The sequence below is a fragment of the Pelodiscus sinensis genome, chromosome 1 (genome assembly GCF_052426305.1).
Source record: "Pelodiscus sinensis isolate ZL-2025 chromosome 1, ASM5242630v1, whole genome shotgun sequence".
NCBI classification, from domain to species: Eukaryota; Metazoa; Chordata; order Testudines; family Trionychidae; genus Pelodiscus; species Pelodiscus sinensis.
In genome coordinates this window covers 313,614,713-313,639,766 of record NC_143052.1, presented here as the reverse complement: position 1 = coordinate 313,639,766, position 25,054 = coordinate 313,614,713, and the positions used below count along the sequence as shown (strand labels likewise).

At 41.2% G+C, this 25,054-nt stretch overlaps 1 protein-coding gene across 1 annotated transcript in view; it reads left to right on the top strand.

Moving 5' to 3' along the window:
- Positions 1 to 24,576, top strand: part of MICU2 (mitochondrial calcium uptake 2) — a 197,178-nt gene extending 172,602 nt beyond the window's left edge. The window contains exons 8-12 of the mRNA XM_089775607.1: positions 1,416 to 1,513; positions 16,914 to 17,085; positions 17,374 to 17,482; positions 21,280 to 21,437; positions 22,544 to 24,576. Of these exons, the coding sequence (XP_089631733.1) occupies positions 1,416 to 1,513; positions 16,914 to 17,085; positions 17,374 to 17,482; positions 21,280 to 21,437; positions 22,544 to 22,648 (642 nt within the window). The 3' untranslated portion in view covers positions 22,649 to 24,576. The remainder of the gene's footprint in view (positions 1 to 1,415; positions 1,514 to 16,913; positions 17,086 to 17,373; positions 17,483 to 21,279; positions 21,438 to 22,543) is intronic.
- The last annotated feature ends 478 nt before the right edge of the window (positions 24,577 to 25,054 follow it).

The following is a 25,054-nucleotide window of genomic DNA, read 5'->3' as shown; positions in this document are numbered from 1 at the left end:
ATATGCAGTAAGCATGAAACACACAGTGGACTAATGGGACTTGTTATTGATGATGCTGAAAGCTAAATAACCATTAGTATTAAATCTCATGAATAGACTCTTGTCTTTCATCTTACCTCTTCAGCAGGATAAAAGACACAGAGGCTATTTAGATGTCATAAGAATAGTTCTGTTGAAATCCCTGTGGACTTCCAAAAAAATCTCTCTTCATGTTGCTTAGTGTTTTGTTGTGTTCAAAGAAAAGCCACTATGCTAGTGGTGAAAGAAGAATAAAACACAGAAATCCAGCACATTGTGTGGCTTTAGGCTTTTTAAAGATGCAGTAGTTGAGCTATTATTTGTTTTCTGTAGAACTATTTTTTCAAAAAGAAAAAATCGTACAGTAAAAGAAGAAGCTGTTAGAGAACATTGAGATTAACAAACAGCCTTATAACAATATAAAAAAACATGATCAATGAATGCATACATGTAAATGTCTGTGTGTGTGTATGTTTCAGACTAATTTATTACTTTGTTACAAATCAGAATTTGTGTGTTGCTGGAGCTGAAGGTTCCCAAACCAACCTAGACTAATTAATTGAAAATTGTTTTTATCTAAATGTTAAATTGATTTGAAAGACTATATAAACCTAAAAATGAAGCTTGATGAATAGCTAACCAGCAATTTTGTCAGTAACTAATAACAAAGAACATAGAAAAGTATGTTGTGCTATATAACATTAAAGTCGATATTAGCATGCTATCTGGTTTCATGACAGTTACAGAGTTTAACTGATTTAAAGCATGTATAAAACTGGAAAATAATCCTTTTTTCAAGACAGATGTTATTTCCTATCCCAAATGGTTACTTTAATGGGAATCATAGGTCAAAGACACATACTGTGGATTATGATTTTATTTTGAGTAAATATTGTCAGGATACTTTGCCAAGTTCAGGTAGATGCTGTGTGTTCTAAGCAACATATGGTTGTATATAAGAGAAAGAAAAATATAAAAGGAAGATGTTAAGATTATGAGAATGAAGAGCTATACAGTATATAGATAAAAATGCAAATTACTGTATAATCAGTAATAATAGGGAATACAGTCAGATTATTTCTATTTCTTGAATAGAATTCTCTCCAATTATTTCTTTTATAATCCTTTTACCAACTAAAAGGAAAATTGTGTTATTTGGTTGAAGGATGTTTAGCTACTAAATTTCATATCAGTAGCAGAACATCAAACACTGAGGTCAGAATTCAGCTTGACAGAGAACCATTCAGCTTTGTATTGAAATTTTCTACATTCTGTCTGTAAGAACAATAGCTAAATTACAAGTAACTTTTTGGAAACTCTAGTAGTTCAAATGTGCATAGCTAATTTCATGTTTAATTGTTACTAATTGATTATACAAGTTTATTTTTTGTTTGTAGGAAACAGAATTGGAAGGCTCTGGTGTTAATACAACATTGCTGGTGCACTTCTTTGGAAGAGCAGGAAAAGAGAAACTTCACTATTCTGAGTTTTGCAGGTAGTGTACTAGTTTTGTCATTCATTGCCAATACTCATTCTTATAAGTTCCACATTTGAGTAGTGATAAGTTTGTTTCTTTTTGGTCAAACCTGTATCAGCCAATGCAAATCAATCTGAAGAAAAATGAGTGCTTTTCAGTGCAGCACACAAGTGTGATTTATAAAGCGTGCTAACAAGTTGCACTCTTAACTGCCCTGTGTAGACCTTGTAGGCATTCTCTAAAAGGTACCTAGTTTGCATTCTGTTGAAAGACTTTGCCACACAAACTAGATACCTTTTAGAGTCTTCCAGCAAGGTCTACATGAGTCAGTTAGATCATAATATGATTGCGCCCCTCTAATGTACTTTGCTGGTGTATGTAGACAAGCCCTGAAAATTTTTGCCTTCCACCACTGCAGTAGCTCTCCCTGCTCTCTAGAATAATTTAAATAGTACATTTAAACAGTATATTTGGTACCAAAGAATTAGAAGGAGATTTACAAACTTCACATGTACAGGAATCATGTGACCAATCAAAATGTTCTTGCAGTGGAACCATGCAGCTGCCTAACTGAGAATAATATACAAATTTAGGACAGGAAGTAAAGAACACCATATCTATTTTAAATATCAATGGAATGTTGTCAAGCATTACACTCTGAATTGTGTGGCTTCTATTCATTTCTTTCAGTTTGCAAGATATTTTTATTCTCATATGTCCCAAAGAATGAGACTCTGTTACTTACTGTTCTTTTTTGAGGAGTGTCCCTGTGCGTGCTCCACTCTAGATGTTTCAGCGCCCCTACGCTTCTAATTGGAACTTTTTGGCAGTAGTACCCCGCTTGAGTGCTGGCATGCAAGCGCAGCACCGCTTGCACCACAGCGAGCGTGGTGACGTGCACACACACACACCATCAACCATCACCTCAGTTCTTTCTCAACCACTCCTGGTTCAGTCAGAACAGAGCAGCACTCTGTGATAGCTTAGCTAGAGTCCATAGATACTGTTAGCTATTATTATAGTGCTAAGTACTTTTAGAAAGTTAGTCACGTCTGTCTTCTTTTTTCACACCCCACCCCAAACTCCATCGAAGTTGATGCCACAAATAACAGGGGAAAACAAATACAATTTAGATCAATCCTCTATGACAAAAATTGGAAAAGATTGGACCTCCTCAGTAAGAAATCCTATTCATCTTCATCCCTTTTCATAAAAAGGGCAAATTATTCTGCCCTTCTGCAAAATACATGTACAACCATTTTGATAAAATGAGACTTTTTATTGATAAATTACAAGAAGATGACAAAGCAGCCTACAAATCTAGCATCGAAGAGGGTATCTTAATAGCAAAGATGGCCCTCCAGGATTCTCTGGACAAGGCAGATACGGCCTCCAAGTCTCTTGCCACATCAGTGGTCATGCACAGGATTTCCTAGCTCCATTTGTCAGTCTTCCCCAGACAAAAAAAAAGACAGGACTATGCAGCACTTTAAAGACTAACAAGATGATGTATTAGGTGATGAGCTTTTGTGGGCCAGACCCACTTCCTCAGATGTGAGGAAGTGGGTCTGGCCCACAAAAGCTCATCACCTAATAAACCATCTTGTTAGTCTTTAAAGTGCTGCATAGTCCTGTCTTTTGTTTCAGCAAGACCAGACTAACATGGCTACATCTCTATTACTATTCCCCAGAGAAGTACAAAATACCATTGAAGACCTGCCATTTGAGGGTCAGAATCTATTTGCGGCCAATACTGATACTTCACTCCATTCTCTAAAAGATTCGAGGACAACCCTCAAAACCTTCAGTATATACATTCCCCCAACAAAAGAAAAAAGTTAATTTAATGTATATGCCCGGGAGCAGAGCAGCATCTTATGTACGCCAGAGGCCCTACAACCACCTGAGGCAACAGAAGTTGAGACAGCCACAGGATCAACAAATGCTGCCCCAGTCTGCCAACGGAAGGCAGATGTTTTGAACTTTTGGTCAGGGGTTCAATGTCATTTCCTCATGCCAGAGCTTACAGATTCAGCCTACAGCCCTTCTACAAAATCTGGGTCGCAATAACAACGGACAAGTGGACCCTAGAGGTCCTGAGCAATGGCCTAGCAATCCCATTCATCAAATTTCCACCAACCCAACCCCCTTCCCTGTCCTTCTTCAGGGCCCTTCTCACAAGCCCATGTTACAACAAGAAATAAATAAAGTGTTACCAATGGAAGCAATAGAAATCGTCCTAGACCATCACAGAGGAAAAGGGTTCTACTCCAGATTCTTCCTCACTCCCAAGAAGACGGGAGGATGGAGGCCCATCTTAGACCTAAGCAGGTTGAACAAGTACTTAAAAAAATCAACATTTCACAATGGCGATGTTGGCAAAGATAATTCCTCCACTAGGAAGAGGAAACTGGATATCGTCCCTCAACCTTCAGGATGCATATTTTCACATCTCAATAAGACCCTCTCACAAGAAATTTCTCAGATTTGCACTAAACAGTGAACAGTACTAGTATCGAGTGCTATCATTTGGCCTTTCAGCGGCCACCAGTGCCTTCTCCAAAATTCTGGCCATTGCAGTGACACACCTGAGAAAATCAGGAAGGGTAATCTACCCGTACCTGGACAATTGCCTGATAGTAGCTTCAACGGAATGTCAAGCCAGGCAATCCGCAGAAGCCACAATTAGACTCTTTACAGATCTGGGGCTGCAAATAAACATGCAGAAGTCCAACCTAAACCTTTTGCAAGAACTCAAGTTCATAGGGGCCATGATTGATTGCATACAAGCACAATTGCCTCTTCCAAGATTCCATGCACTTGCCATATTAGCAGAATCACTCATACACAGTCTCAGCCAGACAATGCCTAAAATTGCGAGGTCACATGTCTACAACAACTTACGTAGTACCTCCCAGTCAGGGTATATGCCAGGGCTGCTCAACTTTGGAACCCCCAGGGGCCACGATGATACTCACAGCACATGTTGAGGGCTGCAAATTAAGTGTGGTTGCATATACAGTAAACTTCCGATAATCTGGCACCTTTAGGACCCAGGGGGTGCCAGATAATCAGATATACCGGACTATCGGAAGGGGGGGCTATGAGGGGTCTGAGGTTGGGTGGGGGGGATGCCATCCCAGACCCCTCATAGCCCCACCTTCCGATAGTCTGGCTCTGCCCCAGGCGTACCTGATTCAGCCACTGCTGGTCAGTTTCAGCAGCGGCTGAATCGGGGATGCCCGGGGCAGAGCAGCTGGGGTGCTGCCGGGTTGGTCCCGTAGCGCCGCCCCACGGCGCTGCGGGACCAACCCAGCAGCACCCCAGCTGCTCTTCCCCAGGCATCCCCAAGAGCAGCTGGGATGCTGCTGGGTTGGTCCTGCAGCCCCGAGGGGCAGCGCTACGGGACCAACCCGGCAGCACCCCTAGCTGCTCTGCCCCCGGCTTCCCCGATTCAGCTGCTGGTCAGTTTCAGCAGCGGCTGAATCAGGGAAGCCGGGCGCAGAGCAGCTCCAATCGTCTGGCTGCCCGGAGCACTTCCGGGTTCCTGATGGTGCCGGACCATCAGGAGTGCCAGAGCATTGGATGCCGGACCAATGGAGTTTTACTGTACATGCAAATATATATGGAAATATATGCAAATAGCTTCTTTCAAACTGACGGGCATGAATACAAAGATTAAGATAGTCCAGGAATTTAACTACTAAAACGCATATCAACAGAAGACCATTATATTGACTACTTTTTTTATTTGGCTCTTACCCGTAGGTCGCGTGTTGAGCCCCACTTAAACCCAAACTGCTCCATGGGCCGCAAACAAACAGGCGGTGGGCCACTTGTTGAGTAGCCCTACCCATAAGCAATTGTCTCATCGGCAGGGCTCGACAGTCAATGTAATCTACTAGCCCGTGGCGAGTAGATTATATCCCGGAAGAGCCGGGTTCGGGCGATCTGCGCATGCGCAGAATGCTGGACAGTGCGGCTGGCGAGCGAGGCTCACCACGGCTCGGTGAGTCCTGCTCATTGGTGTCTTATCACACTTAAGTTGCGGCCCTCGGCATGTGCTGTATCATTGTGGGCTCCGGGGCTTTCAAGGTTGAGTAGCCCTGCTTAAGGGTAAAGCTTCAAAAACTTATTTGCAAGGGTTCTGCTATTAAATTAAGGTACATTTGTAGTATATAATTTTTTTTATCCATAGAATCATTAGGTACATTTCCTGCTGTTCTCCACATTCTGCATGCATTAATACCCCTATGGCAATTCTTTGTTAAAATGTATGAGAGAGGTATTAATATTTCCAACCCCTCACTCTTCTGAGGTTAGATGGAAGCATAATTTAGATTTTGAGACTTTCTTCGCCAGCTCCGGGAATGAATGGTGACCTAATCTAGGAGTCATACGCATCACTGAATAATAATCTTCAGAAACAGGCTCCCAAGAATTAAGTTTAGCTATAGGGATGATCTGCACAAAGTAAAGTATACACGTCTTTCCAGTCTACCAAAGTTAAAGTAGTGTTAATGGAAACAAACAGTACAGAAGCAAAGTATGCTCTACAAGCAGAAGAGCTTTTATTTCTATTGCAATTATATGGAAATAAAAGGGTATGTTTTTTAAAGTAACAAGCTCCTAAATCACATTGGTGCACAAATCAAGAATTAGTCCTTTTCAAATCAAGAATTATTTATGGCTCAGATAAAATGTGTTTCCTTATTAAACAGTGAAATATATTTATAAATTATAATAATGGGGGGCATAATGCTGTAAACATTCAAGAATGTGTGTAACTTTAATCATGTGAGCACTGGTATATACAGACAACACTACATGCATGTTCTGCAGAAACTGGCAGGGTGGAGCCAGATCACATCAGCTCTGCAACAAAGTGTTGCCCTGTGGACATGGTGCATACTCCACAAAATAGACATCTGCCATATATCTTCTGGGCAAACAAAATGCCACAGCAGATCAGATCAGCCATTGTTTCCACCAGAAGCACAAGTGGGAGATACACCCTCAAGCCCTGAATTCCATCTTCCACAGGTGGGGCTTTGCGGAAATAGACTTATTCACAGCACCACTCAATGCCAAGTGCTCCAAGTTCTGTTCCAGAGCGGGCTTGGGCAAGAACTCTATGGGTGACACCATGATCAGCAACTGGCCTCACAACCTATTGTATGCCTTTCGGCCTTTTCCCTTCATAGGGAAGGTAATTCATAAGATAAGGCACAACCAGGCAAAGGTGATCATGATAGCACCTGTGTGGCCCAGACAGACATTGTATCCTTACCTGTTTCTGATGTCAGTTGCTCCTCTGATTCCTCTTGCTCCATGGCCGGACATAGTGCACCAGGACCAGGGCTGGGTTCTGCAACCCAAAGCTCACATGCTGCATCTGACCACATGGCTTCTTCAAGGTTAACAATGCACTCATTTACCTGCTCAGAAAAATTAAAAATCATAATCCTTAATTTCCATAAACAGAGTACAAGAAAAACTTACCTGTACAAATGGCAACGCTTTTCTGAGTGGGCTATCCACAGAGCGCTACAGCCATGGTCAGTGAAGCTCACAACAGTCCTAGAATACCTCCTCGCACTAAAATCTCGAAGTTTGTCTAAGGTGTCCATTACGGTTCACGTTGCGGCCATATCAAGCAAGCATGACAAAGTGGACGAACAAACTCTGTTCTTTCATCCGACCACTAAGAAATTTATAAAAGTTCTTGACAATACCTTCCCTCCAGTAAAGCCAGTAGTTCTGTCTTGGGATCTCAACTTAGTCTTGAACACACTAACTCATCCTTCAGCTTGGCGACTTGCTCCTTAGCCCACCTTTCCATGAAGGTAGCATTTTTAATAGCAATTACAACAGCCAGAAGGGTCAATGCACTACTCACCCTCGTGGCCGACCCACTGTTTACAACATATGACGAAAACAATGTCGTACTCAGACCACATTCAAAATTTCTTCCAAAGATAGTCTCATGATTTCCTCTCAATGAGCTTATATGCTTACCAGTCTTCCATCAGAAGCCTCATCTGGACGCCGATTAGACATCAGACAGGCCATTGCATTTTACTTAGAACAAGACAATTTAGACAATCACATAAGCTGTTTATATCAATAGCAGACAGCTCTAAAGGACAAGCAAATGATCTCCAAGTGGATCGTGAACTGCATTTGCAAATGCTATTCCATCAGCAAAGTCACATTACCAACACCTATACAGGCACATTCCATGAGAGCGATGGCCACATCAATGAATTCTTGTATAATGTGCCCATCAGAGAGAGATGCAGGGCAGCAACATGAGCCTCCACAAATACCTTCACAAAGCATTATGCATTAGAAACTTACCGTTCATAGTTTACCATCTTTGGGATGGCAGTCCTCTTGTTGGTCCGCTGATCAGACCCAAAGCCCCTTCTTCAAGAGGCTAAGGGGGGTACTGCTCCACAGTCACCTACAGTGGAGCACCCACAGGGACACTCCTAGAAGGAGAAGGAGAAGTAGTAGTAGTAGTAGTAACAACTCACCTTGTTCAATAACTGGTGTTCTTCAAGATGGGTGTCCCTGTGGACACTCCACAACCTGCCCTCCTCCCCTCTGCTTCGGAGAGGTAACCTCTCTATCATAGAGAAGGAACTGAGGTGGTGATTGACAGCCCGTGTGTGTTGGCATGCTCGCTGTGGCACGAGGGCACCCAGGAGGAGTACTGCTGCCAAAAAGTTCTGATTAGAAGTGCAGGGGCACTGAAACACCTACAGTGGAGCACCCACAGAACACCCATCTTGAAGAACGCCAGTTCCTGCCCAAGGTGAGTAACCTCTATTTTATGATACGCCTTTGTTACTAATCGTGCATATACGTGCATGCACCTCCTAACCTATGATGAATGGCATACTAGTCATAGCAAGTGTTACAAGGACTACAAGGTCCTTTCTTTGTATGGGGAATAGGGAGACTCCTCACTGGGACTATCAAGTGAAGATCTTCCCTAAATTTGATCTGGTAATGCCAACAATGTAACGGACTCATCTCAATTTTATAACTTCATTGGGTATCAGTGTGTCACCACTACAGCTACCCAGTATGGGTTGAAACATCATAGCCATATTGTGATGTCAGAAAGATGTGTCTATCATCAAGTTAATCTTAATGCAAAATTTCTTGCCTTCTCCCCTCTCAACTTGAAAGCCCAACAGTACATGTGACTTCCAAAAAATTCAGAATTTAAAACATCAAGATAGCTTATTGTAAGTAACGGCAACACCAATAGTTCAGAGTTTTAAAGAAATAACCAGTTAAAATCTTCTATTATTGTGGAACAAAAATGTCCTGACTCAATACTAATTGCTGCAGTTGCATCTGCATGGGTACTGTTGAGCACCATGCTTTTACATCACCTCAACTTATCTGTTTTCATACTTAAAGAGGACAAGATTCCTTTCACTAATGTTCCATTTCCTTCAAAGGTAATCGTAATTAATAATCTGCTAAAAAAGTTGCAGCATAAAATACATAATCTGATTTATGTCCAACTACAATAGAGTCAGTCAGCCCTGAACTTAGTTGCAATCAGTAGAGGTTTAGGAAAAGCCAGAACAAAAATGGGGAGAAGCATTTCTCCTAAAACTGTAAAGCATTTCTACTCCACTGACTCAGGCATATACCAGTCTTCAAATAAATAAACAAACTTCTCTCTTTTGAAGCTCTTGACTCAATAGAACGCTAAATGAGTATAATAAGTTTAACTTGTCTGCAGCTACCTTCTTTATAAATATAGTAGTCTCTCTTAATGAAACAGAGGACAGATAGCACCAGTAAAAGGTTGTGTTTGCATATATAGTGTAAACTGGAATGCCTCAGGTTTTAGATAAAATCCTGCATTGACCTAATGAGGCATGACATTGATAAAACTATGTACCTAGTACATTCAGAAAATGAAGGTTAAAGACCTTTGCCTACCACACAAATAGAGGCCTGTAATCAAAATCAAACTCCCACATCTTGCTCTTAAGCTTTGTGGGATAAGTGTAAGGTTTAATGCAGGTAATTTTTCAACAGTGGCAGTTATTTTTCATAGAGGTGGAATGTGCCTCTTTATCACTGCATATACACTCCATTTAAGTTGCGACATGACAGTGAAGTTTGTTTAACACATAGAAAGGTGAATAAAAGGATCGGTGTCTCTCTAACCTGTGTGGAGAGATCACTTTTCACATGATTTTATTTGCAAGTAAATCAAGCACATCATTTCTGGGTTCCTATTGTTCAAGGAAAATGTGATTTCTATCTGATGGCCTCTCACAACATTTTACCTCACACGGGAAGCTATTGTTGGCTGTTTGATCAAAGTGCCGTGCTGTTTTTACAAGACATGATTGATGAGCTATATAGACAAAGATCATTGTCAAAAGGAAAAAATAATGATGGTAAATTCTTTTATCATTTTCCAAGTTGTTGCTAGAAAGTCTTTTCACTGATCAGTGCAGCATCTAGAAAAAGTTGGAATGATTAGATTTGACTAAGACACATTAAAACCTGTCATACCATTTACATATAAAATTATTTGTGTACTTCAGATTTTGCAAAAGAAAAAGGAATATGGTGCAATCCTGTGCATCTGATCTAATTGGAACTGTGGCCTGATCAAATAATCAAAAAAATTGAATAATCTGGAGAATGAGTGGGGCTCAGATTATCCACCCTAGAAGTGGCAGGGCTCAGGCTGCCAGCCCCCAGGTTAGTGGGTCTGACAGTCTGGGCCCTGCTGCCCAATTCAGTTTATATAGGAAGACCAATAATGTAGGCTTGATTAAACAGGTTTCTACTGTATCTTCTTTATGAAATTTCACTCTGTTTACAGGTATAGGTCTGTCCTGGATCCAGTACCATTCATATTTTCATTAAATGACTTAGATAAAGGAATGGAGAGCATACTATAAAATGTGTGGATAACATCAATCTGGGAGGGCTTGTAACACTTGGTGATCAGATTTAGAATCAAAATGATCTTGACAAATTGGAGAATGGTCTGAAATTAATAAGATGAAATTTAAAAGACAAGTATAAAGTACTACTTTTGGAAAAGAAAAATCAATTGTACAGCTGCAAAATGAGGAATAAATGGCTCAGCAGTACTGAAGAAAAGGATCTGCATGTTGTAGTGGATCACAAATTAAATATAAGTATACAATGTGATGCAGTTGCAAAAAAGGCGAATATTCAGGGGTGTATGAAGAGGAGTCATATGTAAACACAATAGGTAATTGCCTCACTGTATACCCTATGGCTGCGTCTACACTGGCATGATTTTGCGCAAATACTTTTAACGGAAGTTTTTCCGTTAAAAATATTTGCGCAAGAGAGCATCTATACTGGCATGTGCCTTTGTGCAAAAGATTTGCTTTTGCGCAAAAGCATCCGTGCTAGTGTAGCTGCTCTCTTGCGCAAGAAAGCTCCGATGGCCATTTTAGCTATCGGGCTTTCTTGCGCAAGAAATTGATGTTACCTGTCTACACTGGCCTCTTGTGCAAGAACACTTGCGCAAGAGGACTTATCCCTGAGCGGGAGCGTCAGAGTATTTGCGCAAGAAGCACTGATTTTGTACATTACAATGTCAGTGTTCTTGCACAAATACTCACAGCCAGTGTAGACAGGTGGCAAGATTTTGCACAAAACCGGCCGCTTTTGTGCAAAATCTTGCCAATGTAGACACAGCCTATCAGTAGGACCCCAAATTTGACTGGGGCTGTTGCTTGTTTATGCTAGTGCGCACATTCAAAACCCCACTTGACTGATATGTTCTTATATAAGTGGTGGGCAACCTGTGAGCCATGGGCCACACATAGCTCACCACAGTAAGCTGCTGACAAGCCACCAGACAGGTTCTTTACCTTGCCTTCGCAGGTACAGCCACACACAGCTCCCATTGGCCATGGTTTGCTGTTCCTGGCCAACAGGTAATTGTGGGAAATGGCAGCCAGCAAGCCCTTGTGGTCTGTGCTGCTTCCTGTAGCTCTCATTGACTTTTACAGGTTAGGAAACGAAACATGCAAAGGCTACATAATAATTGTTCTGGGTGAGACAGAGAGTCAGTCAGTCACAGAAATGGGAATAGAACTCAAGTCTTACTCTGTCTGCTTAGGTGCTTATATGGCCTCAACATGGTTGAACCAGAGCACCTCCAAAGTTTATAATAATAAAGTGCTATACAGTGAATCCACGCTGCAGAAATTGATCCACTGGCAGTTGATTTATCATGTCTGCTTAGACATGATAAACAGACCTCTGAATGCCCTTCTGTCAACTCCAGTACTCCACCAGGACAAGAGTAGGTGGAGTTGACGGGAGAACAGCCCCCAACAACCTTACCACGTGGAAAGCACCGCAGTAAGTATGTCAGCTTCAGCTACTTCAGTTGCATATTTCAGATGGATGGAGGTGGGTGTAGTGTAGATTAGGCCTAAGTCATATAAATGTGATCAAGCTACTGCCACTACCAAGATTTCCTTCCTAGCTAGATACTTTTCAAAAAGTATTAATATTTTTTTTAAAGTCTTAGGATTTTTAACTTTCACATCTGATGATAAAAATACCCTGATGTGATGAATCATACTCTGTTAACTCAAAATATTGGGAAAATATCACATCTGAATTTTTAAATTGCATTGTTCAGCTGCTGCTATGAGAAACAGCATGAAATCTTCCCACTCCAGTATGCCAAAAGCAAAGCTACTAGCTTGAAGTGCAATACGTACTGGAATCCTTACATCTGGATAGATAATCCATCTCATCTCACCGGAGGCTCTGTTCCCAAAGGGAGGTAGAGGGGAAAGAGCCCATGCCTGATAAACACATTCATATAACAAATTACTGTAACAGTTCGTAGACCTTTACTCACTTTTTGCCAATTCACCTTGCAATTAAGGTATATTTGTAAGCCCAAGTATCAAACACATCTCCATGAGTCAGAAGCAAGGCTGGGCAAAATACAGCCCAGGGGCCAAATCCGGCCCACGGACCACCCTGCTGGGACCCTCAGGCACTCAGCTGCTGCAGTTTAAAGCGCAGTCCATACAGCTTATCTGCTCTGCAGGGAGGGGGAGGCTTTGTGTGATCTCCCTGTCCCCAGCCCAATCTCTCAGCTCCTATTGGCTGAAAAATACACAGCCAAAAGGAGTTGAGAGATTGGCCTGCGGAATGGGGGCAACACAAGCCTCTTTTCCTTCCTGGCGCTGAGAGTCGGGTGGAGGGAACAAACCTGCGGTTTCAAGTGATCTGGGGCTGCAGCAGGCAGGGAGCCCAGCCTTTCTTCGGGGTGCTGCAGGGCTGCTGGCCTAGATAAGTACTTCCCAGTCAGAGGCTGCCTCTGGCACCCCTACCCCTCCTGCATCCCAACTCCTTCACCCAGGTCACCATCCAAATACTCAATGCCCCAGGTCACAACTCCTTCCCAGACCTTGTACCCCTCCTACGACCATCCCCCAGGCCAGAATCCTCTCCTGCACCCAAACACCTTCCCAGACACTGCACCCCAATACCCTGTCCCAGGTCACCACCCAAACCCTCTGCAGTCTGCACCCCCTTTTTCCCAGGTCACAATTCCTTCTCAGACTTTGCACCTCCTCCCAGAGCTCCTCCCCCAGGCTAGAATCCCTTCCTGACCCTACACTCCAATCCCCTGACTCAGGTCACAATCCGCTCCTTCACCCAAACTCCCTCTCAGACCTCACACCATCTCCTGTGCTCCAGTCCCTGTGCACTCATAGACTTTAAGGTCAGAAGGGACCATTATGATCAACTAGTCTGACCCCCTACACAGTGCAGGCCACAGAATCTAACCCACCCCTCCTAGAATAATCCTCTCACCTATATCTCATATATTGAAACCTTCAAATAGTTTGAAGACCCCAAGATGCAGAGAATCCTACAGCTGTGACCTGTACCCCATGCTACAGAGGAAGGCGAAAAACCTCCAGGGCCTCTGCCAATCTACCCTGGAGGAAAATTCCTTCCTGACCCCATATATGGCGATCAGCTGAACCCTAAGCATGTGGGCAAGACTCACCATCCAGACACCCAGAAAGTTCTCTATAGTAACTCCTATCATCCCTCCATTGACCTATTTACCACTGATAATGAATGGTTTCTGTACCCAGCCTCCATCCTAGATCCTGCATCTCTTCCACAGAAAAAAATCTTGGAGTGGCCCCCCACCAAAAATTATTGCCCATCCCTGGTCAGGAGGGGGGATGTTGGAATATGTAGTTTGTTACAACTTTCAGTCTGTGTCTAGTGCGGATAAAGGCTAAAAGGGCCAACTCACAGAGGTAAATAAGTCCCAGGATTTTTGCCTCTGAATCTTCAGGGAGAAGGGAGATCTGAAGACTTCATAAACCGAGGCTCCACTTAGATACTCTGTATTCCCCCTACTAGGCTAGAGCAGAGGTTCCCAACCGCTGGTGTGTGGACCAGTGCCGAGCCGCAAACCACTGGCTGCCAGGCCGCAGCACAGTGCCAGGCCATGCCCATGCCTTAATGATTGGCTCAGCAGGACTCTGGAGCAAGACCCAGTCTGCCCAGAAACTCCCCTTCTCCTGTCCCTGGGATTGTCTCTTCTCCCTGTGCCCAGCACTGCGTTGGCTCCTTTGCATGATGCTGCCTAGGTATGTTAAATTCCGATGAATTACAATTTGCATCGACTATTTAAGTAGTCAGTAAGGGTGCCTCCACCTTTGAAGTGCAGAAACAGCCCCAGGGCTGCTGTTACACTTCAAAGGTGAAAGCGCTGCGGGGAGTCCCCCACTAGCCCTGTGCTCCCCATGGTGTTTCGAAGTGACAGCACCCATGGAGCCCAGGATCAGCTGGGGACTGTCTTGCTCCAGGCTCCATAGTGCTCTGCCATTTTGAAATGCTGCGTTCAGTCTGGGAACTCCCCAGCTGGCCCCGGGCATCACCCCCAGCCTGGCCAGACCAGCTCCTGCCCCATGGCAGGCAGTGCTTGGGGGACAAGTAAGAGAGACCCCCCCCCTTCCCCTCCCAAGAGCAGTGCTCTAGGGCTATGGGGGAGGGAGGGAGAAGGTTTGGTCCTTGGCTGCTCCCAGCAGAGTTGGCTGCGATCCCTGCCCGGGGCCAAGGGAAGCTGTTGCCAGCTCCCATCATTTGCAGGGTGGGAGTAGCCAGCCCGGGGGGGGGGGGGGTCTGAAGAGGGGCAGATAAGGGAATGAGGGGGAACAGGGATGTGTGAGGAGGGAGATGCAGGAGGTGCTGAAGGGAGGTTGAGGGGGAGGAAGAGCAGCCTGGCTGCAGAAGAGAGAGAAATAGGGCAGGGGTTGTACTGAAGTAGATGGGGGAGATACAATGGCAGTTCCCCTACCCCAGGGGGCAGGAGCGGGGAGGGCAGAGGTGACTGGTGGATAGCACTTCGGAGCACCATCTCCTATGCTACTGACAAAATTTCAGTTGCTAAATAGGGTTCTTCACATGCCCCCTGCATCCCTCCCTTTGCAGACACTAGTCACCCCTGGGGGAGGGACTGCCCCACCTAACAGCCCAGAGGGGAATTCTGTGATTTTTTTTTTAGTATTATAGATGTGTGCAAACTCTGATCTGTTACAGCATGTATTGCAGAGTGATGTGATATAAAATAACATGTGACCTCTTAAAATTAATTACCATAATGAATATGCAAATATTCAAATAAAATGTTACCAGTCCGCCAAAAGTTTGTGAACAGGTTTGCCAATCCATGTTTTAAAAAGGTGGGAACCACTGGGCTAGAGAACTTAGAAGTGAGCTGAATACTGGGATCTACTCCAGGTTATTGCGTATGTGGTAGAAGACTTCTAATTCCACACTGGATACAGTTAAACACCTGATACGGGAGATAGGATGGGTTTATACCACCCTAACCCTTGTTAAGCAAATGAAGTTGTAGCCTACTGTTTAACATCCATTCTAGTGATTGTCTGTCTTTCATGCATTTTCTGATCAATGAAGCATTATTTATGCACCCTCTTGCTTATGCAGCAATAATTATGTGAAGGAAAATATAAGAGAGCGTATGTTGCAAAGGCAATCTTGACTTAGCCCCTACAGACAACACAGAGCTCCTAGCTGCTAATTGTTCAAGTGATCATTAAAGAACTAAGGATAGCTGTACTGACTAAAATGCCTTTGTTTCAGGGAAAAGAATTCACATACAATGAGGCCATGCAAACACTGATAAGCAAAGGAGTCTCTACCAGTATTTGCCGCATTCCTTCCCTTGCTACTTTATTTTCCAAGTAGTTGCTTTGTCCTAGTATAAAAGTACTTTATTTCATCCTCTCTGTCATTAGTTATTGCAACTCAATAAAATTAAGTTCTTCTTAGAACCTGTGAGTATTGAGAAGAAAGCACAGAGAAAGGCAAATCATAAAGGGTACTGTCGGGAATAAGTGCCCTATTATCTTCTATTTCCAGTACAAAAAATTAACAGAGAGATGTGGGCAACAGAAATATAATCAAAGTTAACAAAAGAGGAAAGAAAAGATATTTAGAAATATTGTTACATATGAGAGAGCTACCTGGATTCCTGGATTTTAAGGCCAGAAATGGACCCTGTGTAATTATCTCGTCCAAAAATAAGGCAATTCAAAGCCACATCTATATGTACAGTTGTAATTTCTATTGCTGACAGTTGTAGCCTCTTTCATAGATTTTCTTTTATGGGGGAAATAATCCTCTAATATTTATTCTTTCCTTCATCAGATTGTGCTCTTGTTTTTTTTTATCTTGTAACCTTCCCAAGCAGTTGTGACATTTTCTATCATTTTCAGCACTATTAAGATGTAATATCTTTTGCAATTGTCCAGTCCTTTCATTCCTTGATTTTAACATTAAGTTAAAATTAACACTTGTTAATTCATAAACTATATTTACCAGGTCATTCTCTTTGCATTAAATTGTCTTTTTACTGGCTGGCAATCATATAATTTTTATATATGCATCCACACTTTGTTGAATTGTTTACTAGTGTACAGTACAATATTCCCTCCTATTCATAGTGACTGCAACATCAGTGAATGTGCATAGACTTAGAGAGCGCCCTAGTGGTATAATTGTTGTAACACAACACTGAAAGATTTATATGCACAGGTAAAACTAATGAGGAGTTCTGTGGCACTTGAATTTATTAGTCTTTAAGGTGCCACAGGACTCCTCATTGTTTTTGCTGAAACATTAACACAGCTACCCCCCTGAAACAGGTAAAATTGTATCTTGGACATACTAAACAATTAGTACATTTAATATTTATAGCTGGGTAGTTACATAGACTTTAAAATGCTATTTCTTCTGTGGAATAACTAGTTTTGTATTAATAGTACTAGTGGTTAATGTATGTATTTCACTATGTTTTTACATTTAGATTTATGGAAAATTTACAAACAGAGGTTCAAGAAATGGAATTCATACAGTTTTCAAAGGGTCTGAACTTCATGAGAAAAGAGGACTTTGCAGAATGGTTATTATATTTCACAGATGAAGAAAACAATGAAATTTACTGGCAAAATGTGAAAGAGAGAATCCAAGCAGGAGAGGTTGGTATATTGCATGTATTATTTTTGTTTTGCTTTCATATTTTAAATTTTCTAATTAGATAAGTATGTACCAAAAATGGGGTTATTTTCAAATAGAGGAGTTCTTACAGTCTTTCAGATTTAATGTTGCTTTCCATAAACACAGTGATTGTTTTTAATGACTAGACAATAGCAATATTAAAGGTAATAGCCACAATAATACCTACATAATAGAATCAAAGGAAATAGTCTTCTTTGGTTTTGGATTTATTATCAAAGATACCTAATTTGAATTATTTGGTACTCTAGAATATCAGTTTGGATGAATTCAAGACATTTTGCCAGTTTACAAATCGCTTAGAAGACTTTTCAATTGCCATGCAAATGTTTACTGTAGCCAATCGTCCTGTCAAATTGGGTAAGTAGTAGAAAACTTAGTATATTTACCTTTAAATAACAGGAAGAATACTTCATAGAGAATGTGTGAATAAGTTATCTCTAAAATTAGCACTGTAGACTCCAAAAACTATACTATTAAAATTTTAATCCAAATAAATTTAGCTTGCATGTATAATAGTAGCATTTATAACCACAAGTATTTAGGATTTCTAAATTCTGACATATACTGTTAATATATATCATTCATATGAGTCTGAATGTGCTTTAGTAATATCTAAGGGTATGTCTACACTAGCTCGTTAATTCGAGCTAGGTAGGCAAATCAGGCAACCGGAGTTGCAAATTAACCCCGGGATTTAAATATCCCAGGCTTTATTTGCATGTTCCTGTCCGGCCACCATTTTTAAATCCCCCTTAGTTCAAACGAACTGCCCGTGGCTACATGCGGCAGTTTAAAGCTAATCTGAACTAAATTCTTAGTTCGGATTAACTGTTACACCTCATTCCACGAGGAGAACTCTGGTTGCCTGATTTGCCTGCCTAGCTCGAATTAACGAGCTAGTTTAGACATACCCTGAGTGTATCCTATTTACTTAGTGATATCTAAGTACATTTGATTGAAAGGTTTTAATGCAGTAATGCATGTTTTGTAGCAGATTCATGTCAACAAAGGCCATTAACGGTAGCGGTTTGTTCTTGTAACAAGATGCTGTGATCCATCCTTTTTCATCTTTTTACCTCTAGTCATGTTCTCTACTTTCCCAGTGTCTGCCTAATATTGTGCATCCCCTGCTCTAAGAAATACAGCATAGTTTCTCAGAATCAAATATCTAGATTTTTGAGGAAGGGAGCTGCTATTGTCATCATTACAAGAATGACAAACATCTCTTGATTGCAGCCAGTGGGCTGACAGAATTGCCAGACCCCTGGGCAAGGTGTGGAGTCTGGTTCCATGTCCCAGAAGGAGTGAGGTCTCCAATGGAAGGAGCAGGGTTGGGGCAGCTAGTCCTCAGTACCATCTGGTCAAGGTCATGTCTCTCCTCTGTCCACCAGCCCTTAGTGCCCCCCCCCCCCCGCCCTCCCAAGGCGCTGCAAGTAATTTAAAAGGCACAAGGTTCCGGCCACTGCTACTACTGCAGTAACAGTGGCAACAGCAGCCTTAGGGACTTTTGAGCAGCATAGTTGTACTGACATCAGTTTGTCATGTAGATGAGGACTCGGTCTTTCTGTTCCAAATAACAAAAAGATTAGAAATTGAAGCACTTAAGCACCACACTTAACATTTCCATCCCCCGCTTGCTTCACTCTGTTCTTTTGAGTTGCTTACACAATAGATAAAAGATTTTAGTTTAGTCCTATCGTTAGAGCAAGTTAGGATAATTTGGGTTTTGCAAAACTTTATCAATCACATTTTGATTTTCTCAAAAATCCAGCTCAGTATGGCTGAGATCTGAGGTCCATTTTATCTGATGCTTCCGAGTTTCAGGTACACACATAATAAAGTGGTCTCTGCTCCAAAGAGCATACAGTCTATGTTGGCTTAAACGACTTCCATGTTCACGCTAAAATTTTAGTATCTAAAGACATAAGTTAAGGCTCCTAAGAACATCATGGTGGATCAGACCAAAGGTCCATCTAGCCCAGTATTCTGTTTTCCAGCAGTGGCCAGTGCCAGGTGCCCCAGAGGAAATGTACAGAACAAGCAATCAAGTGATCTATTCCCTGTCACTTGTTCCCAACTTCTGATACCATCCCTGCCCATCCTGGCTAACAGCCATTCATGGACCTAACCTCCATGAATTTATCTAGTTGTTTTTTGCTCTTATAGTCTTGGCATTCATAACATCCTCTGACAAAGAATTGCATATGTTGACTGTGCACTGTGTGAAGAAATGCTTCCCTTTGTTTTAAGCCTACTGCCTAATAATTTCATTTTGTGACCCCCTAGTTCTTGTGTTATGAGGAGTAAACAACACTTCCTTATCTATTTTCTCTACTTCAGGCATGATTTTATAGACCTCAATCTTATTCTTCCTTATTCATCTCTTTTCCGAGATGAAAAGTTTCAGTCTTATTAATCTTTCCTCATACGCTTTTCTGAACCTTTTCCAATCTTTTTTTGAGATGGGATGACCACATCTGCATGATGTATCAAGATGTGGGCGTACCATGGATTTATATAAAGGCAATATGATATTTTCTCTCTTTTTATCTGTTCCTTTCTTAATGATTCCCAATATTGCCAGGGCAGCGCTAAGGGCTGGCAGAAAGAAGGAAGGTGTGGTGTGGTCCAGGTGGCACTGATGGCTGACTGTCCACCCCACCTTGCCCAAGGGCCCGGCAATTATGTCAGCCCCTGTAGTTGCAATAAGGAGATGTTTGTCATTCTTCATAATGATGACATTAGTATCTCCCTTCCGCAAATATTGCAGTCTGGACCTGGCCCCACCACTTCTGCCGAAGGCCACACCCCTTCTGGGAGCACAGAGACTTCCCCTCCACCTTGCCACAGGGGCCTGGTGAGGCTGTTGGCTTCCCTGCCTCTGCACTATCTGTACTGTGTGTGTTCTTTTAATGTTCAGCTTTTATGGCTGATGCTGCACATTGAGTGGATGTTTTCAGAGAATTATCACACTGATTCCAAGATCTCTCGAGTGGTAACTGCTAATTTACACCCCATCATCTTACATGTATAGTTGGGATTATGTTTGCAAATATGTGTTACTTTGCATTTATCAACATTTGATTTCCTAATAAACTTCATATATCAGGTCACTTTTAGGTTTTGGTACAGTCCTTTTTGCATGGATGTTAATCTGTCCTTTTGTTCTGTACTTATACAGCAAATAGCCTAATGCGGTCCTGGTTCTCGACTGGGATATTGAGTGATGGTAATACAGATAATAAAGAATAACATTGCTAAGGGCCTACCTATAAAAAATTTAGTTCATAGCAAGCTGGGATGTGACTCTGTCCTGTGCTAGCCTACCGTGGACTGACTGCAGGGACTTTGCTGATGTGCATTAGCAGTTTGTTAACATGTTTTGATTCAGTCCTCTTTGAAATATGAGTAATCCAAGTGCATTAACAAACTGTTAGTGCACACATTAGCAGGATCTGCATGGACAGTTACTCTGCAACACACTAGTGCAGGGTAGATTAACTCCCCCACTTGCCATAAACTAACTCTTTCTGTTGACAAACCTTTAGGGATGTTTCAGCTTAGAAAAGAGGTGACTAAAGGGGGATATGACAGAGGTCTATAAATTCATGCCTGAAGTAGAGAAAATAGATAAGGAAGTGTTATTTACTCCTCATAACAAGAACTAGGGGTCACCAAATGAAATTAATAGATAGCAGGGTTAAAACAAACACATCCTAAATAACATAGGTTAGGACTCAACCAGTGGTACAAGTACCCCTACGGGTACTCGAGAGAAGTCTGGGGGGTATGTCAACACAACTGAAATTTGGAGAAAACTGAATTTTTGTTTTAAGTTTTACAGCACTTTATTATTTCTGTACTTTTTACACCCAAAAATTTCATCGCCCGCCCAGCTACGATTAAGTTGTTTAAACAAATGAGTTGCAATGGTAGAAAAAAATTGTGTTTCTGAAAACTGTAGGTACTGGGGGTACTTATAATTTTTGTTTGAAAAGGGGGTACTTTATTAAAAAAAAAAAAAAAAAAAAAAGGTTGAGAAACACTGAGTTAGGATACCCAGAAGATATCATAACTTGGTATAGAATCTTATTTATGATTAAGTTTTTTTTCATTTCTTTCTAATGTGCAATATAACATCATGTTTTTTCTAGCGGAGTTCAAGAGAGCAGTGAAAGTGGCAACAGGACAGGAACTCTCAGACAATGTTTTGGACACAATCTTCAAAATCTTTGATTTAGATGGAGATAATTGCCTCAGCCATGGCGAGTTTCTGGGAGTACTGAAGAATAGGATGCATCGAGGCTTACGGGTAACAAAACTAGAATTGCCTAAAATTTGCTATTAAAATATTTAACTGCCTTTAAATTACATACACGCAAATACATTTTTAAGCCTTTTTTCTAACATTTGTAAAAGTGAAGGCAAAATTAGTAGACAGGGAAAAACATTAAAATCTGATGATTCCTACTACTGCTAAGTATTGAAGAAAAGCTATCCCATTACCTAACATGCACACTGCTCTTAAAAATTCGGATGCTTGTTAAGGATCTGGAATTCAGTGTCTGAGAGTGTCTGTCTATTTAACCATGAACAAAACAACTCTCTGAAGCAAGCATCTCAAAGAAGAGACTCCCAGTGAGTTTTTAATAAGTGTTGTCAAAAGTGTATATGGACACCAATCATGCTGAGCATGCTTCCCCTTCTTTATCACTGCCCCTACGTTAACATCCATAACATTTGCATTATGCTGCAAATTGATTTCTCTTATTAGGGTCTATAATCTGCATTTATAATTCTATTTGGAGTATCTCTTATGAGTATAGCTCGTCTGTGGTATACAGGAGAAACTGGGAACTTCTAACATCCATAATGTGAGAGAGAGCAGATGTTTAGTAAGCTGGCCTCTTAGTGGTATACTTGTTTTATTTGAGGGCATGTAAATTTGATCAGCATTTATTTTAATTCTCTCTAGATGTATCTATATTTTATATAATTGTTATAGTTAAAGATGGACATGATCCAGAATGACAGATCTGAACTCCCTGATCAATGGAAAAGTTTCAATACAGACTGAAACGCCAGTTTGGGCGTAATACCAATTATAGTGAAATGTTCCACTAAGAGAAAAATGACCTTCACCAGCCAATCAAGGTTAGCTGTTCCCTGTCTGAGAAACACAGGTTTTACAGCAGAATAAGAGGATTTTAACATAGTAAGGTGTCATGAATGCTGATTGACTGGTGTGCATGTAATGATATGCTAATTATGATACTCGGTATTATCCATATGAACTGTGGAAGCAGCAGCATTACGGTGCTGATGTGCTTTTGTGTGTTGAACAGCCATAATGTAGGGAAGATGTTTTATATGTAAAGATGGAACAAAACTCTGTAACTTTGTTATTATTGATAACAGGTACCACAACAGCAAGGGGTACAAGGATACTGGAAATGTGTGAAAAGAGAAAGCATTAAAGGAGCAAAAGAAGTCTGGAAGCAAACTGGGAAAAGTCCTTTCTAAAACAATTACTTGTTTTTCTTTATCATTATAAATGTCATGGGTTGGGGTTTTCATGTATTTCTAGTTTATATGCTGGCTGAATCATGTGCATTTTATGCAACTTTTAAATATTTAATCCAATTTCTGATAGTAATTTTACAGTATTTATCAATATAATCAGGTTTGCCTGTGGAACTGTTGTGACATCTAGCTTCTGTACAGAAAAGTACACTCCATTCCAGGAAATGCTAAAGTTTACAAAAATGGGTATTGGCAGAATACCTGTGTGGAGAGAGACCCTGCTCTCTAGCATGCGGGATACCTGAGTTTTAGAGCTGTTCACTTGCTGAGTATACTGCAGAAGTAACATTTGCAACCTGAAAATGGAAGACCAGTAACATAGCAATGTCATGCAACCCAAAATATACCTACCAAGTTTCCTTTACAAGGATTGGGAGTTATAAAGGCACAGACTAATTGCACAATCCCTCTGAGATACAAAGTTTTGGTATAAAAAAAAAGCTTGACTGTATTGTGAATGGCCCATAATACATATGAATGTACATTTGTTTGCTGTTTTGGTAATCGGATTAACATATCTCAATCAAAACTGGAAATGTAAGATTGTTTACAGAGACACTGAAAATTGTAAATGCTTTGTGAAAGTGAATAGGCTCCTTAAGACCTCCTCAACAAACAGAATAAATTAGAAAACTGAAGTAAAGACCTTAGTCATTTTTTAAGATTCTACTCTGAATTGCTTGCAGTTGTCTTAAATCACCTTGCTTTATTATAATGTGGTGGCTCAGTGTTTAACAAAGGGACCACCACCTTTGTCTATTGGAGTCTTATAATTATTTTTAAATAGTTTTTTTTAATCTTCACAAAGGTATCATAGTGAGCCTACATTATCTCAGGAGCCCAAGATTACCAAGGCAATGTCAGGAAAGTACAAAGGTAGACAAAATTAAAGTATTTATTACAATACAAGCAGCATGTAATGAGATACAAGCCCTTAAATAGTGAGCGAAGGAACAGGTTTATGTGTAGGTGTACACATGCATAGTTGTGATGTATATTTTTGGTTGGCTTCTGTAACTTTGAGACACCATTAGCTTTCTTTCCCAATCACTGAAGGCTGGAAACTAATCCTGTTTATAAAGGCTCCAGACTTCTCACCCCATTTCCCACCTTATCCTGACCCAGATTAGAAAGTTAAGGCTTCCAAAATGGCTGTCTTTCTTGTATTAACACTTCCCAGCCTGTCTTGTGAGCATGTCTCATAAAAAATTAGGCTGTGAGCAAATGCCTGCCCTCCTTTTAAATATGACTATTCACCAATTTCCAGGTAGTTTTCTCTTCACTGCATTTGAGCTCTTCAAGGTGTCTTACAAGTTCTTTTCCTTTCCTGGACCTTCTAGAGGAGCTGGATACCAAGACTATCCTGAGATAGAGAACACCAAGGACCCCTAATATGGGATTATCATTACTCACCCTAGAAAAGGTAATAGACTAATACTTAAAGAAACCATAACTTAATGATGCAGCCCTCCCAATGTTGCCTAAGCATGCTGAAACACAAGGAGAAAACAGCAATGCCACCAGTCAGCTACCGGTGTCCTGGACATGAAGAGGCCATCCAGTAGAATAGCATCATAACCATCCTGCATGGCCTTTCTCCAGAATCAGACACCAATAACCACTCCTGTGCTGCCTCCAGGAAGCTACAGGGTTGAAATGAAACACTGAAATGTCTCAGTTCCTCTCTCAAACTGAATCCACAGAGTTGTTTGGCCAACAAGATGTCTGTTTATAAATATTTGGGAGATGCTCAGATATTGTGATGATGGGGAAGCCATAACTGTGTATGTGGAAGATAGCTAAAGGGGTGAAGCTAGGCACTATTTTGACAGCAGCCCTCCCCCTGCAAAAAAAGAAAAAAAAAGAAATTACATGAAGATTTGTCCTTATAGGCACAGGAAGTTCCAGACCACTATGCTACCAAAGCACCCCTCTTAGGACATTGAAAACAGAGCCTGGAAAAATAGGACAGAACCAAACAGCCCAATGCTTCTCTAAGATACTTTCTCCAGTGTTACAGAGGAGAACAACATGCCCCCAGATATACCTTTGTTTAAGTTCTAACTTTAAGGCAGGAAGCCTTTCGATTGTCCACATTTATTTATAATTTTAGCTCATAAAAGTTGCAATTTGGGGGGATGAAGGTTACTTGTTTTCACTTTTATCCTGTGACTTAACACATTTTTCAATATTCTATTTTAATCTTTGTTGGGCTGCTTTTATTAAATATTTATTACTTTTTATGACTGAAAAATAAATTGGTCTATCTATCTATGTCATCTCTAGAAGCTTAATGCCTTCGTTTATATTTGGGTGTATGCAGTCAGCAAGGTAAGGTCTTGACAG